At 42.3% G+C, this 17,658-nt stretch overlaps 1 protein-coding gene across 2 annotated transcripts in view; it reads left to right on the plus strand.

The window, feature by feature from the left end:
- Positions 1-17,658, plus strand: part of bcl11bb (BCL11 transcription factor B b) — a 33,030-nt gene that overhangs the window by 4,004 nt on the left and 11,368 nt on the right. Inside the window, exon 2 of one of the 2 annotated variants that reach the window (XM_085372359.1) lies at positions 3,390-3,773. In XM_085372359.1, the coding sequence (XP_085228485.1) occupies positions 3,390-3,773 (384 nt within the window). The remainder of the gene's footprint in view (positions 1-3,389; positions 3,774-17,658) is intronic. The other variant, XM_085372360.1, reaches the window with a different exon arrangement.

The following is a 17,658-nucleotide window of genomic DNA, read 5'->3' on the forward strand; positions in this document are numbered from 1 at the left end:
TTTCTGTGTGTGTGCATGTGTTCTCAGCTCAGCAAAATGGAAAGGGGGAAAACAAAGAGAGGGAGACAGGTCTGAACCCATACGCTATGGCCGACTGTCATACGAGTGCCCATGGCCTTCCTCTGCCTTTCAACTGCCGAACAGAGCGCGCAGCTGGTATTAAAGTGTTGTGTAAGACCAGCGGAAAATAGTTTCGTGGTTTTCTGTTCTGACACTGCTTCTTCGGGGCATTTCGTCAAATTCAAATAAAAAAAAGAAAAAAGAAAATTGTGTCTTATCCAAAAAAAATTGACTCCCCCCCTCCTCTCCTCCTTTTATTCCGTTGGGAAGAGTAGAGCTTGTTTTGCCGTGCTGTCAAATTTCCTTGCTTTTGCCCTCACCTCGGGCACAGTGAAACTGCGAGAGAGTCGTCATGTATAAGAACATATAAGAACAAACACAATAGTTGAGGATTAGAAGGACTTATAGGTGCAATTAATGTCTGAGGACATGACTGGAGGCCAGAGTCCTCCTATATGCACTCTGGCAGGTTTCACCCACCTAGCTGGTTTCACCCAGCCGCTAACTTTTTACCAGTTTAATCACCGCTCGAGCATAGCCAAACTACACGGGATCAATTTCAGCATTTGCACTTAAAAGTATCTAAAAAATCCCAAAAATATTTTTTTATTAAGTGTTTTCTGGCCTTTGAACAGCTTTTTTGGACCTTCTACAAAGATGGAAATTTTGGTGAAAGAGGCCCATTGTCTTGAGCTCCCATCTGGTACATATTGTGCAGTGGCTGTGTGCAGCAGCAGCAGCAGCAGTAGTAATAGTGGAGTGAATGACTGACTCTCTCCTCATCAAACTGATAGGGGGTGCTCTAAGGCTGCCTCAGTTAACTCACACTTGATAAGGCAGAGTAGCAGGACTGTCACAGGGTGAATATAACTCCAAGTTTATATGTGTGTGTATGTGAGAAACAGAAGAAGAAGAAGAGACAGAAATAAAGTATGTGTGCTATCATGTCAGACAGCCCGGTTTCATTGCCATCATCACGCCTTCCCCAACGATGGCATGTTTGACAGCGTGTCAGCTATGCTCCTTTACCTATCAAGCTTGTTCCTCTCACATAGGAGTTTATACTGAGGAATTAGACACTGTCTGTCACCGTGATCGGCTACATTAGTCTGTTATTCTTTCACGTTTCCATTTTGCCGTGCTTGTGTCCAAGATTTTTTTATTTTTTTATTTTTGTACCACCCTCCCGCCCCGCAAGCATTCCACGTTTGGTTCCTTCTTGCACACATGTTTTTCTCACACAGGTGAGCCTCGGGACAGATGAGTGCGCGGGTTTCAGAGAGGGGTGCGGTTTTCAGAAGATGTCCGACTGATATTCCAGATATTCACAGTCACGGTGCCAACTCCTGCTAATTTACTGCTTTCAGCCTCGGGCCGTGTTACTCAACCGTAGGCTAACAAACAGGCCTTTTCACTATTTGTCTCTGTCTCTCACAGGGAGAGAGAGTCGAGTTCAAATGCCCAGGTGTCTGTCAGCTCGCTGACTTGTAGTTGTCTTTTTTTTTCTTTTCATTTTCGCATTTCTCACACGAGGATCCGTGCCTCATGCCACCTGTCTTCTTTCTTTTCTCTTTTGTTTTTTTTTTCCCCAAAGTAAAAAAAATAAAATAAAAAAAATAACGTTAGCAGAAAGATCTCCTGCACCGTCCTACTTGTATGCATTGCACATACATGCAGAGTTACATTGCCTGCGCGAGCGAATCATGGTCACAAGCTGTGAACTGTAGGTAAATATGCGGCTGTGTTCCTTCTTTGCCGCCAAAAGATTATGAGATGGAAATTATTTGGCGGGCATCCAGGAAGCCATCGCCATTTAGAGAAAAGATATTTGGCATCGGATCATCACTCCAGGGTGGAATGAGAGGACTGGAAAGTGTGTATGAGTGTATACGTGGGCGGATGGGTGATTTGGTAAAGGGGGTGGTGGTGGGGGGGATCATAGTTACAAAGAAATATTTGAAAATGATAAATAATAATAATAATAATGATAATTTGGGGAAAAAAGGGATGCGTTAGTATTCATCCCCAATCCTGCCCGAGTTTAAGCATTATGACAGCGACGCAATGCTTCCCTGACAGAGTGAGATGGCTGATAAGAAGGTTTAGGATCTTTGGTCTGATAAATACAGCAGAACAAAAAAAAGAAAAAAGAAGAAGAGAGCGAGAGCACACACCCTCTTTGTCTAATCTTTGCAATTATTAGGGTGTCAGGAAAAGAGAAAAGGAGGCAAAGAAGAAGGGGTGTAGGGGGAGGGGTGTGGGGGCGTGGGTAGGGGGGGAGATACGGGCGCTAGAAGTGGAGACGCAGCAGACAGGCAAGTGCTGCTATGCTTCTCTCCCAGGCATCAACACCTCTCCCTGGGTACCCGCTCACTCAGACACGCCTTCAGTCTCTGGAGCTTCAGGTTTCCTCGGGGCTCTTTAGAAGAGGACACATTTCCATACTGGTGCATGAGGGTAGAGTTTTAAAATGTAAAAAAAAATGGAGGTTGTCCATGAGGGATTTACGTTAAGCTGAGGGACAGAGTCTGCGCCATCGGGGAGGAACAGAGGGAAGAATGTGTAAATGTTATTAATGACCGTGTCAGATCTGTAAAGAATGAGATTTACTCTCCTAACAGGACCCCGGGTTTGGCTTTATAGATTTTCTGTCTGTGGAGAATACACTGTTCAAACTCACCTGATCCATTCATGTACACACACGCACTTAGACATGGCCCTTTTTTTTCTCTTCTCTCTCCTTTTAATTTTTCTTCTCGCTGTCTTATTCTAGGATGCACACAAACACGAACACACACGCACGCGCGCACACACAGGGTGGTGGATGTGGCCTACGTTACTCTACACTTTGTTCTGCACAAGCTGGGGCTCCCGTGGTGTAGGGAGCCGTCTAGCTATGACAGCTTAGCGCAGCAAAAGGCCCTCACCGGAAACCAAGCCTGCACTGTGAGATGAATAGCTTCCTGGCCACACACACAATCACACAGGCTGATATGCACACAGACACACATACACGTGGAGTTTATGTGTTGGGTGCAGCCCACGCAGATCTCTCACGGATAAGCAGTGCAGGTGTTTGCCTAGGCGAAGCAACTTAACAGCGGCGTTGTTTCATGCCATGAAAGTGACACACAGTTGTGACTGTAATGATCATCTTGTGTGGTAGGAAGAGATGGCTTTCATCAGGTAATGGTTTCAGGGATAACTAAACTCGCTGGGTGTTTTTTCCCTTTACCTCTCTATATTTGGCTCTAACTATCTTACTCCTATCTTTCTTAAAATAACATCACTGACTGACATCTTTTACCTTCCCCTTCTTATTTCGGCAGCAGAGGCCAATCATGACTCAGGGGCAGGATCTCCATCTCCTGAGCTGTCCACCCCGAGCCCTCGGAGGAGAGCATCTGGAGAGCATGACCTCTTGACCTGCGGCCAGTGCCAGACTAACTTCCCTCTGGGTGATATCCTGGTTTTCATCGAGCACAAGCGCCGTCTGTGCCGGGGGCCCTTTGGCGGACTGGGGTCCTTCTCCAAACCTGGGGCAGCTGGCGGGGTTATGGGCCTTCCCATCTCTCCGAGGGCCAGGTCACTGGAGCTGGGAAGAGGGGCTGTTCCGGTGGAAGTGGGCGTCCAGGTGACCCCAGGAGGGGAGGAGGATCAGGCGAGGAGGCTGACCCCAGCCAAAGGGATCTGCCCGAAACAAGAGAGAGGAGGTAAAGAGATTGTAGCGCACCAGTACACATCGAGCCCATAAACACAGAGGTCGGGAAAGAGCTCTCTTGTCACACAAGAGGCGCACTTACATAAATGAGCATTCACATCCACATATAGAGTTTTATATCTGTGACTTCAGAGGACTTGCTGTCGACTTGCTTTCATTTTACTACACTTACCCAAACCTTAACCTGCTGTGTTGAAAATATCATGTTTTTTGTCCCTGTCAGTAAGACACTTGGCCTATCATGGCAGAGCAAACGGATTTAGGTCCCCACAACATGAGTAATACCTGGATCGGGCACACGGGCACACACACGTCTCTCACCTGTCCGAGACAGATAGCTCTCTTTAAAGAATCCCAGCTGTTTGTTATTTTGACAGTGGCCTTCAGGAGGGATTAATGTAGCCTGAGATGATTTTATTAGAGTGAGTGAGAGCTGCACTGTGTGTCTATTCTGCTCCATTTTAAGTAAAACATCACACACACACCAGAACACACACAAACATACACGGGCACGGGCACGGGCACACACACACACACACACACACACACACACACACACACACACACACACACACACACGCACACACTTGCAGGCCTCAAGGACTTCTTCAGCTGAAACCAATTGTGAAAGAAGGTGATAGAGGAGCCGCCCCCAGAATGTGTGTGTCTATTTGTGTGTGCCTGTATTTTTTCCTTCTTCTTCTTCTTCTTTTTTTGAGTGCACCTCACGTGTCTGAACGTTTGTATAGAAATCCTGCAGCATATGAAGAGGTTAAGAAAGCTGATTAAAATTCATCTGTGTGCGTGGTGAGGAGAAGGGGATTAATAAAGCAGCAAGGCCGTTCATCTGGCTATGAGGGGAAGGGAAAGGCGGAGGGGTGGGGGGCAAGGCCTGGAGAGTGCCAGCGCCGGAGGGAAACCAATTCAAAGTTATCAGGAGAGAGACAGTCACCATCACACCCGAGAGCTGGGAAGGGTATCCAGGATTACACAGACTCCAGTAGAGTCAGAAAGGGCTGGTTAGAAGAGGGAAGATGGCTTCACTGTGAAAGTTACCGAGTAGAATTACATGCGAGATTATGCAGTTAATGCAGGAGCCGGTCAGCACAATGTTATATTGTTACGTCCTCGTGTAACAAGTGCTGTGACACACTAATTTATAATATATTTACACACATGTACAGTAGAAGCGACTGTGAACTGTGAAGTATTTGATCCCAAACTTGATGAGATTCAGTCACCACAGTTACAAACCAGGCAGGTGGTCAAAATACAGAGAGGCACTATTATGACCCTGAGTAAACCTCACTAAGTTTGTAACATTATTTTTTATTTTTTTTAAAGATTGTAGCGACCGAGCTGATATGTGAAACAGTATCTTACCCAATAACCTCACTATGACACTTTAGAGCTCCACTGGCTGCTGTCATTTGACAACCACACCATATTTACAGCGACTCTAACCTAAATTGGGTGAAAGACAAAACACAACTCCTATGAGAGAGAAGAACTGCAAAGACATGCATGCACGGTTAGTGAAACCATCAATGATGCACCACTATCACAGTAAAACAGGATGCTGCATCACATACAGACACCACAACGGCCAAATCAATGTCATTATGAGAGCAACGAGTACAGGGCTCACAACAATCAGTAACTTTTACAGACGCAGCAAAAAGGCAAAGACGCCAGGCGCAGAATAGCACACTCGGCCGTAGCAGCTGCACTGCCTAACTGCACACACACACACAGGCACACACGCACACACACACACACGCAGAGTCAAAGGCACAGACAGGCCACTTGATCTGAACATCATACACGCCAGCAGCACCGATCTAATGTAAGCAATGACAATAACTCAAGCACAGCCAGTAACAGGCTGCTGTGTGCTTCTTTATTTCAGCACTGTGGACAGCGCGGGGTCATTTAAGCACAACCCGCCTTGCTTGCACCTAAAATACAATTTCTTATACGAAAAAAAGCAGTCGAACTTTACAAAGGCGTCTGAGATGATTCTCAGTGGAGGAGACATGAAGTCCATGCCATCTTATTTTTCTGAACAAACATACATGATCCCTGTTGTCTAAAGTAGGCTGCCACCTGTTTAGGCCTCTGTGTGTGCTGGATAAGTGTGTAAATCTTTGCTGAAAAGCACAACAGCTATAGTACGATGTGTTTTTGTGCAAAGACATGAAGATAGCTTTCAGATATCGTTCGTCATATGTCAGTGGAGTTGAAGAAGCTGTGAGGTCCTGGGCTAAATGGAGACAAAGCAGGCTTGCACCAGTGTTCAGGCTCTTAATGTTTACCACGTCGATTAAATTAGAGCTTCCTTTTGTCCAGAAACATGAATATATCGGTATTTTTCCTCTTTTCTGCCTGCATGGTTTACCTTCTCTCAGTCTCACCATGGCTAAGCGTCTCTCAGCAGTTCCATTAACTTCCACGTTTACTTGTTAGACCCACTGATATGTGCCCATTTTTCAGTACTGCCCTTTTCTGCAAGTGTCCCACCCTCCTTTCTATGTCCTTCTACTAAGCATGCTGTGCTATCTCTTTTACTAGTGTGCATTAAAAATATCTTTTGATAAAGGAAAAACAAATTCAGATTCTTCAGAACAACATCAAAGGATTGAAATGTAAAGTTTGACGTAACGCTACGTGGTTGGCAAACGTTACCTTTTCCTTTCATTCAAAAAGAGAACTGCTAGCAGGCAGCCCCTAAACCTCCTCCGCCTTTGTTTGTGAAGACTTGAAATCTGATTAATGTGATATTTAAATACAGTTTAAAATTTCTAAACCTTTCATATATTCTAAGCCTTACCTTATATACCGCCCACTTATGGATCGTAAAGGAACTTCAGACAGTAAAGGGAAACGAAGAATTTGTTACATACTGAAATAAATAAAATAAGTGAATAAAAAATAGATAAACTTTACTAGTTAAAGATTCTTAATGTAAAGATTTTTTTTTGTTAATAACGTGTGGAGTAACAGATACAAATTACAAAACAGCATTTGTCCTTATCAATTAAACACACTCCTTCCTGTTTAGTGAAACAATGTTGCATAAAGTTGCATCCAGCTGAATAAACTTACACTTTGAGTAAATTATTAAAATTTATATTTTGATGTATTTTCATATGTGCAATATTTTGCTATAAACTTTCAAAAACATTTGTTCTTGATTTAAAAATATACAGTCGTGACCAGCGTTGCACTGTGAATACATTTATATATCAAATATATTAGAAGAAAAAAATTAGCAATGATACTTTTCATATTTTTTAAATATACTTTCAAAATACCCATCATTCAATGTGTCAGGCGTTACAGAGTTAAAGACTATTACAGGTTGCAGCTGCATGTACCACTATCACACAGATTGGTTAATATCTACTGACCACAAACCTGCGACAGCTTGTTTTTGATGTACCTGCTAATTTTAGTGTACAACGATGTTGTTTCCCTTTACTAAGACTTTACCCAGTAGTGGATAAAAAATCAATTACAAAATAACCAACCAGCACTGATAATAGCAAAAGCTTTTTTAACTGTCTAGTTTGTTCCCATTAGACTGAGTGTGAAGCATTGAGTAGCAACACGAGTGCAAAAATAGTGTTTTGAAAGCAAAAAAAAAACAAAGATGCTATACATTTTACAGAGGTGCTGAGTGAATGTTTAAAGGAGGGGGGTGAGTCGACCTGTTACAGCAGCAGTCAGTTAGTCATTCACACAGACAGTCTTATCACTAAGAGAACAGAACATGAAAGCACTCGAAGCCCCAAATGAAAGAAAGGAGGATGGCTTTGTTCAACACATTATACTGCCACTCAAGGCAGTCTCAAGTTTCAACCAAATTGGATTACATTATTAGGTCTAATTACGTCCAGTGTGTTAGCAGCTCTCACATTTGTACACGCACACACTGTAAGGAAACATCGCATTGGCTTACACGTGGTATCGAGGAAGTTTGGGGTGCGCAACCAGATGCACGCAAATATTTGCAGCACAGGAGTCGACACAAAACACACAGGTAAATTAGAGTGTGTATCTGACTTGCGGGAAGATGAAATAAGCTTTAATGTAAGCATGCTGATAATGCATGAAATGCCTGGGCCGTCCCTGCATATCTAACATTATTAACCCTCTGCCTTCCTCCCCCCGGTCCTGGATTTATTTTTTTTTACTCCTCACCTGGCTGTGTTTTATAACATCCTGTCTGGCCTCTTTGTCTGTCAGCTTCCTTGCTTAAACTGCAATCATGCTGCAAGGCTAGCAGATTCAACCCCAAAAGCTGCACGCAGACACACACAAACACACGCGTGCACACACACATGCACGCAAGCAAATGCATACTCGACGGCGTAGATGAAAAATGGCCCTTCTGTGCCCTGTTTGTATTTTTTCCAGAGTTTCTCTTGCTGATGCATGCACTATGTGTGCATGTGTGTGTCAGAGCTTTGTCAGACTATGTTAATATGCGTGCGTGTGTGCCTGGGATGAATTTGTATATGTGTATGTGTGGGTGAAGAATGATGCGTGTCATCCAGAAAGCGAGAGGTTGTCGCAAGGGGAGTGTTAGTGTACTAAGACGACCCTGGCCCCGCTTTGAACTCCTCCTAGGACTGCTGTTGGGCCCCCTTGGAGCACTTTAAGACATCCAGCACAGACGGGTGAAGTCGCATCATGACAGCCTCTTTCTTTTTCTATCTCATTCTCTACCGCGCGCGCAAACACGTTGCGAGGAGCTCAAAGTAAATATTTCATGAGGTGATGTGAACGACAGTGACATCCTCAAACGTCTTTCTGTGTTTCTCTCTTCGGCCCACCTCTGATCCCCCTGCTTTCGCTTTAGTGGGCATGTCACTACACTGAGATAAAGATTTCGCGCTGCTTTTTTTTTCTCCTTCTTTTTTCTTCTTCTTCACAAACTCAATACGATACCGATACTTCTTTTCTTAACTGAGCCAAAGTAGCGCTGGATTCATGATCAAAGAATTCAAATGAGGCACCCGCCACTCTAGAACCGTCACACCTACATTTTCTGCAGGTGCAAAAACACGCAGAGGCATTTTAACGTAAAACACGTCTTTTTTAGTCCTAATGAAACGGGGATTTTTTTTTACGTTTTCTATTTTTTTTACCTGAAATGAGTCATTATGGTTTCTAGATAAAGGCCTGTGGAGTAACTTACAAAAGCAACACTGACCTTTGCTATCAAAGAGGTCAAAACTGCCACAAAATAACGGTGACATTCCTGTTTCCACACCTCTACATTAGATTTGAAGGTGTCCCTCTCCTCTCTCCTCTTCTTTCCTCTCTCTGTTTCTCCCTCCCCACCCTGATTTTTTTCTTCTTTTTTTTTGCCCCACCACCCAATGTTCCTTTAATCACCTGGCTTGCTCTCATTTCCATATTAAATAGGCTTTAATCATGAAAAGCAATCAGGCTTTTGCATATTCATACCTTCCCCTGTTCGCCGGCTTCCCTGTCTCGCTCCAGTGCCAAGCAGCCAGTAATCAGTAGGCAGGCGGCGTAATGCCATAGCCCCGGCCCATCGCATGAAAACACACACACTGCGTGAGTTAGAAATAACTTCACATGCTACTTATGTATTATCTCTACTCCAAAAGAGAGAGAGAGGGAAAGCAGGAGAGAGAGAGAGAGAGAGAGAGAGAGGGGTAAGAGATAAAAAAAGAAAGATGGCGAGACTGATCCCTGATTTGAGCTGCGAATATTTGTACAGAGGCTCAAGGAAAAGTCGATTTGCATAATGACTTTGTAGTTTTGCATTAATCACATTTGCATATGAAAATGCGTTAATTACTCCTGATGATTTTTTTTTTCAACTTGCTTCATTTGATGTCCAAGCTCTGGGGTTGTGATTAGGGGTCACATGGTGGGAGTTGTGGAGGTAGCGTGTGTGTGTGTGTGTGTGTCTTTTGCTGCGGTCTGAGTGTGTTTCTCTGTCCTTACATGAGTGTTTTGAATGCTTGCCAAGGAATTTATCTTGTGTCTGCTGTTAGGCATGTGCGTCTATTTTAATTTGTGTGTGTGTGTGTGTTTCCTAGTTTCTACGAGTGGCAAATATTTCCTTATTCCTCTGCAGGGGGAAAAAAAAACGGCGAACACTCCCTCCTCTATTTAAACACACAACACTGAGTAACACAAATTCACAGTATCAGTTGCATTAATAAATAAAACATGTTTGGCTCGGTTTTACATTTGAAACACTGAAGTCAATTGCAAAATACGTCCAGCACGTGCATAGAAAAGTATTTCTATTTTATGCAGTTTGGTCTGGAGAGTTGGCGCGCACGCTTTTGTTTGGTGCTTTTGCACAAAGCTGCACGTAAATCTTCTCAAGTCATCCTTTCTGCACAGCTACAGGCGGTTGCAGGCTGAAAGCAAAAATAATTGGCCACTTACCGGTATTTATTTGCAATTTTCAGCTTCTAACATGTTAATGAAAGAGCGAGAAGCACGCTGGACTGTGTGTTTTCTAGGAGCTGCACATGCATAGTAATACTGAACCTGTGAAAACACAGCAAATGTAGTTCCTGCCTCAGCTTTAAATTTAGGTTAAAATAATTAAATCCTTTGTGGTGGTTAAAATCTAATTTTTTTGCCTGTGTGTGTGTGTGTGTGTGTGTGTGTGTGTGTGTGTGTGTGTGTGTGCGTGCGCACAATTACCGTATGTGTTCCTGCCTGTGTATGGGCCCCTAGTGTTGTTGGCCCATAACACCGCGACTCAGACAGGACCACCCCAGGGGCCGTCTGACTCTGCTTGTGTCTGTCTGTCTGCTCTATGCAGCAGGGTCAACTAGGTCTATAAGCAAGCTGCTAAATGGCACGGCTGCACATGCACACTGCCACAGCATCCAACGCACACACACACACGCAGAGATTTCAAGAAACCATTTGCATGTGTGTGCAGGAAAGTAGAAACATAAACTGATAAGAGCCACACACACATAGAAAACATATGTGCATGCAAGAATTCATACAGGGACTCTCATCTTCCATTAAGGCCTGCATCTCCCACCAAACACGCACGCGGGCATACACACACGGCTTAAAGGCTCCCACATGAAGGCATCAAACACTCCAGAGCCGGCTTTATGGCACTCATATGGCAACAGATTTGATATTTTCCTACCACAGCGGGGGGAATAAAACTCGCCACTAATTTGGACTGCGAGCGCCACCGCTAACTTTCAGCATGTGCTGACTGACTGTGTCTTCCAGATGTGTGGACTCTTTGCTCCTTAACGGCCTTACTGAAGAGGCATTAGGAACCTCACACCCCTGGTCCCTGCTCTATATATATGTGTACGTACGCACGGCGAGTGATGATGGCGCTTTGGGATTCCGACACAGGCGCAAGAGTTTGAGGGAAGTGAAGACCTTACGTTGTGCCAGTGGGAATCTGAATGTGTTTATGCTCTTTGTGTAAATAGCTATAATCAAGGTGTTTCCACCGCTGAACTTGAGCTACCCCTCGCTTCCCCTCGCTGGTGGTGACAATTGATAACAGGTGTGCTTTTATCAGTGATGGGCAATGTTGCAAATCTTTTAAAGAACCTACAGTACGTGCTTATAATTAAAGTATACACGTGCATGGACCTTAAATGGGAACTTGCACATAAACCTTCTCCCACTCTGGAAACACTTCTCGGAGAAACCTTCAAGTAAACATGCGGATAAAATCCTCACATGTGTGCTCAGCTATCGCGGAGACATTAGTGCGTAAACACATCATATGCCCCTTTCAGACATAAACGGGGAAATTTTCGCTCCCATTTTCCTATTGAAAAGTTGTGTGTGTTTGCCTTTGGGGGAGGAAAAGTGGGGCTAGCATTAGGTGTTTGTGAAAAGAAAAAGAGATGGTGCTTGTTAGCCAGTCAGACAGGGGTAATCCTACTTGCCACACCGCTGTTGTTCCTTTCCTCTTATCTTATTAGCGTCCTGCCTCTGATTGGGTGGGATGGTCGCGAGAAGAAAATAAGGAGACAGCGTTTATGTCGTTTTTTTTTTTTCCACCCCTTTTTTGCAGGCTGCTTCACCGCAAGAGATATTGGAAGCCTTTCATGGTGCAATTCCTTTTATTTCATCTACTTATTTGTCTTGAGCAATTATGCCGGGAGAGAACACTAGACACAGACAAACACGTGCTGAACGCGGGCTGCCTTTATGCTGGTCTACCACTTAAGTATAAATCAGGAGTGCTCCTAGAGCAATGCTGTGATATACATGCTACTAATACCGCCTTCTTCCTACACGCTACGCAATCAGCAACGATTTACTGTAAGCAGGAAAAAGGAGGGAAGGAAAAAGCATGGGTGCAAAGGTCACCGTCGCCTCTGTTTTTTACACTTTCATTTCTTTCAGTGTCAGTTTTCTTCACTTACCAAATCAGTCATCTGATTTCATTCACTCACTCAGATTTGAGATACAGATTTCTGGGTTGAATGGCTCCACCCCATTGCATGAGAAATGACTACTACTAAAAAAAAACCTTAAAAAAATAATAAAATAAAATATAAATTTTTTCTTTTTTACATTGTAAAAATTATCTCCATGTTAGAGACTTTTTTTGGTGAAGTCTGGAATTACCCAGACTACAGGGGACATTTAACGGACTGACATTTAATTTATTTCTTCAGCACTTTGAGCAAACACACCCTCTAGATGAAAGGTTCATAGTTGTCCTTCTGGCCTTATTCATTATCTTTTATTATTATGTTACCTTATAAAAACTGTGTTTCCATCTATAAGAATGGAGAAGAAACATCAGCTCTGGCCTGGTCTTTTTTTTCTTGGGATGAAAGAGGGCTTGCACTGTCATGTCCATAGATGGCATTGAAGACAGGGGAGTTAACTGCTCAAGGCTAAGGGGCTACACTCTCCCCGTATACTGGCTTAATTCATTCTTTTCCAGAAAGCCCTCTTGCATGTGCCGGTCTTTCCCAGAGCAAAACAGAGCAAGCCAAAATGAAATAAAGCCTAAGATGTTATCAGGGTGATTGGTGCCAGCGGAGCTTGTCTGGGCCTGTGGTGTGGCAGGGCAGTGCTGGCCTGTACCAGTGATTGTATATGTGTGTGTGTGTGTGAGTATAGGTGTGAGTGTGTTTATGTGTGTGTGTGTGTGTGTGTGTCCTAGAGGCACTGGATAGATGAAAGCTTTCTTTAACCATAAGCTATGCAGGAGCCGTGCCAGGAGCAGGAAATGTATCAGCGTGATAAGAGACAGAGAGAAAAACGAAAAAGAGAAAGAAAGAAAGGAGAGAGGGAAAGAGGTCTGGAGCCAAACTCAGCCCTTCATAAAAATGTGTTAGGTGCACTGGCGGCTAATGCTAAAAAAATTTGTGAGTGCAGACACACTGAAAATCACACAATCAGTAATGTGTGACTAGATAAAAGCCACTTGACACAGGATATATCCATGTATTAACGCTGCTTATTGGCTAGGAATAAAAAAAAGAAAGAAGGAAAGTCACTGTTAGCCCCTGTAGTAAGGTACCACTGATCGGGGACTTCAAGTGTGAACACCACCAAACACTCACAAAGCAAAACTGAACCTATTTAAGAGCACCAATAATACGTGAGACATTAGAAAATAATCACGTTATCACGGTAAAACTACGATGTAGTTATCAAACTTTTTGAAACCAGTCATTTATCTGTAAATTTTAAAAAAAAATCTTGAATTAAAAAAAATTGAAAATGAATTTTCTTTTTAAACTCTTTGAGAAATATTTGTTCTCATTTTGAATTTGATACCAGATTAGCAGAGGACTCCTCTGGACAACCCTCTGGAATTCCTTTGGACTGCTGCAGCTTTGAAAGAAACCTGTTTAATGATTCCTGATTGTGTTAAGATTTGAGCTGCTTAACAGATTCCATGATTTTTTCTCTCATAATGTGCCGAGTGTTTTCTGTGGGTGGCAGGAAAGGACGAACACTACTGTCGAGTTACGCTGTTGGAATGCATGCACGTGTGACTTGACATTTTCTTGCTGAAATAAGCAAGATCTTCTTTTTAAGAGATGCTATCAGGATATAAGATGCTTCAAACCCTCTATTTAAGAAGGAGTGACTTTTGCTGCTCCACAGCGGGTGGCTCCGCATGGCTTGTTTTGGCAGATTTCTACCCTTCGTGATGCAACCCCAGAGGGACGTACGATTCAGTATTAATGGGGCCTTCATGTTTGTGCAGGTTATCCAGTCCATGTCCAATAATGCAGTCATAAATCCCGTTATGTTTCTTTCACTTTTGCAGTTATTTCCACAACAAAATCATTGGATTTTTAATGCAGGAGCTGAAAATTACCCCATTTAGTAATGTGTGTAAACATATGTACACACATTTAGCAATCATAGATAATCTCTCTCTGGGATGTACTTTTTATACCTAATCATATTATTTATTTACCCTATTAATTGTGAGATAATCCACTAGGTGCTATCCTTTTCCTGCCGCATGCCAAAATCTTTTGAAAGATGCCATCAAATTTTAAAGCTTGTGAGTTTATATATTTTACAATCAAATTCCTCAGTTTCAGTATTTATCATGCTGTCATTTGTGAATCGATCACATTACCAGTTAAAATGTGTATTTTCAAAACTCAAAGAAATGCCAGTGAAGTGTGTCAAATACACGCTCCTGAATCCATTTAATATTTGTTCAGACATTTTACTGCCTAACATAAACCAAAACTCAAGTCAAAAAAGACTTAAAACAAAACACCACCCTGTCATGCTGCCCAAACACTGGCCAGCACATTTCTCAATTACATTCTGGTTAAAGTAAGTCATCTCTTTTCCGCTGACAGCACGGCCAATGCATTCAGCCTCTCCTGGGTTACAGGACAGGAAAAGTCTGAATTCTTGTGGAGGTTGAAAATACCTCAGAGCTTCTGCTGTCGTCACAGATATGGTGTAGGGCTGGGAAATACGGATCAAAAATCAGTCCTCTGCATTGTCAGTCTGAATGGTGATACAGGATATGTGAATCTCAGCATTTACTGCCAAAGTTAATGTGAGTGTTCACGAGCGAAAATCAATATCACACAACATATTTATTTTTTGTTTTTTTGCCAGAAGCTTTTTCAATTTTCATTTTACATACGTCACCATCATTTTTTAAAATAACAACCACTTTACTTTGTTTTCACTCCTTTAGGCATAGTTTGGTTCCTTTGAAGTGGGGTAGTATGAGGTACTTATCTATAGTCAGTTTATTCCCTACAGCGAATGAACGGCACACAGAAGAGCTGCTTCTTAAAACTTACATCAATTTAGTGTGCACTATATTTAAGGGCATGTTTACCACAAACAGCCCATTTAACAAGCAGCTAAAGCTATTATATTGCTCTTGTCAAAGCCTCTAGATTCCACTAACAAAAGCTTGCAGAACATAGAGGTGCTGGGTCGTTGGGTTGTGAGATTCTTGTTCAGATTTATCGACTAAATCTTTGAAGAGAGCCACTGCTTTCTTGAGACCCATTTGGTATGTAAAGGCATGTGCAAATTAAAAACCTCCAGCCAGTGATATTGTTCACATTGGACAAAGAAGTCAATAGTCCCATGTGGTATGACATCAGTGAGTCTAAACAGGCACTATGGCAGCTGGCACGAGATCAAGAAGTCAAAAAACTATATTTAAAAAAAGGATTTAATGGTTTTGCTGTGGTGACATGAACCATTGTCGAGTCCTAGTGAGAAAAAGTCTAATTCTTCATGGTGTGTGTAGTGGGAAGAACCATTGTCAACTAACATGTTGTTAGCGTATGCCTTTAAACTCTGAATTGCTACTTATTGCACTGACTTTTGCTTTCCCACCATGCTGCAGGAAAAAAATTATGAGAGATGCAAAGGAAGGGGTAGAAGTTGGAGAGATACAAACGCTGGCATAGTTTTATGGGATAAACAGATCATCTCACCCAAATTTAATTTTAACCCTAATTTTAATTTGACACCTTATCCAGCCCTAGTGCAGTGACGAGATCCGCGTAGATTGACCGTCTCTGAAAACTCTACTTCAAGGTTCTTCTACAGAGACAGCCTTCATGGATCATCAGCAAACAGGTGGTGAGCTTAGCCTTGCCTTCAGCTTACCTCCACTGAGGCCTTCAGGGTGTTTCTCATCTTGTACCGTTCAAATCTTTCAAACTGTGGCAATAACAAGGTGGTGTGTGAAGGAGAATCAGTCCCTATTGTGTCCCAGTCTGGCATCGCAGACCTACACAGAAAAGAATAAAAACACCATATTATGCAGTGCAGATAAAATATTCTCCATTTAAAAATGACCATCCACCTACCTATTCTTCTTCTCAATCTCTTATCTTCTTCTCGCCTGGAAAAATTGCCCGTCAATCACAGAGCTGACACAGAAAGGCAATCATTTGTGCTCACCTTCACACCTACAGCCAATTTAGAACCTTCCATGCATGTCTTTGGACTGTGGGAGGAAGCTGGAGAACTCTACACCACTAAAACTCATCCTCTCATTGGCAGAGAACCTGCACAGAACACAGTCAGCAGGTCTGAATCATGCCTGTGTTGTTGTGAGGTGACAGGGCTAACCATACCTCCACCATGCTGCTGATGACCAACTAACGGTCAAGTATTCATCTACACATGGAATAACGCAATTAGATTTTACTGTTATAGTTTATAAACAGGTAAAGTAAACTTGAATAAATAGATAACTTTAACATAGTTTGTCAGGTGATTTTGAAAATTTGTGAGGAAATGCTTTTTATTTTCCATCTTCAATCTTTCAAAGAGAAATACAAGCAGATGATTAAAACATCCTGCCACAGAACAGATGTAGGCATCAAAGCCTCAATTAATGTGGGGTAAAACAAATCATTGTTCTATGTTAATATTTTGTCAAAGCTAAGGAAAAGAGACTGTTGCTGTTCTGCAATTCCATTTTTTTAAAACTGAGATTATGTCCCACTTTGCAGTAAGATATGTAAATGTTGCACATAACTGCTTAAATCCTGCAGAAAAAAATGTATGTACATACATTTTACTTTTAGGATTTTACTTTACAATATATATATATATATATATATATATATATATATAAACGAAATCCGTGCAAACATTAGATTAGCTAGATAATACTTCCTAATAATATAGGATATTAAAGGATAAAATGTTCCAGTTAGTCTCTGGCTACCTTTAACCTCCATGTAAAAATGGCCAACACCATTTTCAGAATTGTGTATTAGTATCTGTCCACTTACGCCCACTATTAGTGATTACATGGGCTAGATAATTATTTGAACAGATTAACCTTATTCAGCCTCTAATGCTCTGCTCTCTTTGTGTCTCCCCTCACCTGTGCTTAGCGACATATAAGCCCACACCTGTCATTTGTTCCTTCTGTTTTAGAATTGTTAGCTCTTAATTTGGTACAGATTAAAATCCTCTCGAAACCCTAAACACTGACCAGAGGATTGTCCAGGCTCCTGTTCTTCATGTTATCTGCCTAATAAAAGCTAGACTGACACCTCTTGCTACTTTTCTGCCATCTAATTACACAGAATATTAGTAGTTTAGCCTCTGTTAGCTTGCTGAATAGCATTAGCACTTAGCATTATTTACGAAGCCTTTGCTACTTAGACTTTACCTGAAATGTATCCATAAATGTCTTCTGCCAGCATTTTGAAACAGCTCGAGTGCAGTCTTTGTTCTCCACAACTGCAGGCTTTGTAAACTATCCTTTCTGGCAAGATAACATTTAGAATTTTTTACTCTGGAAAAAATGTTGTATGCACCTGAAATTTCTTAGCTTAGCAAAGTACCCAAGGTCAGCTAATCTACAGCACATCTATGTCTACTCTCTCCCTACC

The sequence above is a fragment of the Diplotaxodon limnothrissa genome, linkage group LG15 (genome assembly GCF_057381915.1).
Source record: "Diplotaxodon limnothrissa isolate DT_005_m linkage group LG15, D_limnothrissa_male_GT1.1, whole genome shotgun sequence".
In the NCBI taxonomy this organism is placed as follows: Eukaryota; Metazoa; Chordata; class Actinopteri; order Cichliformes; family Cichlidae; genus Diplotaxodon; species Diplotaxodon limnothrissa.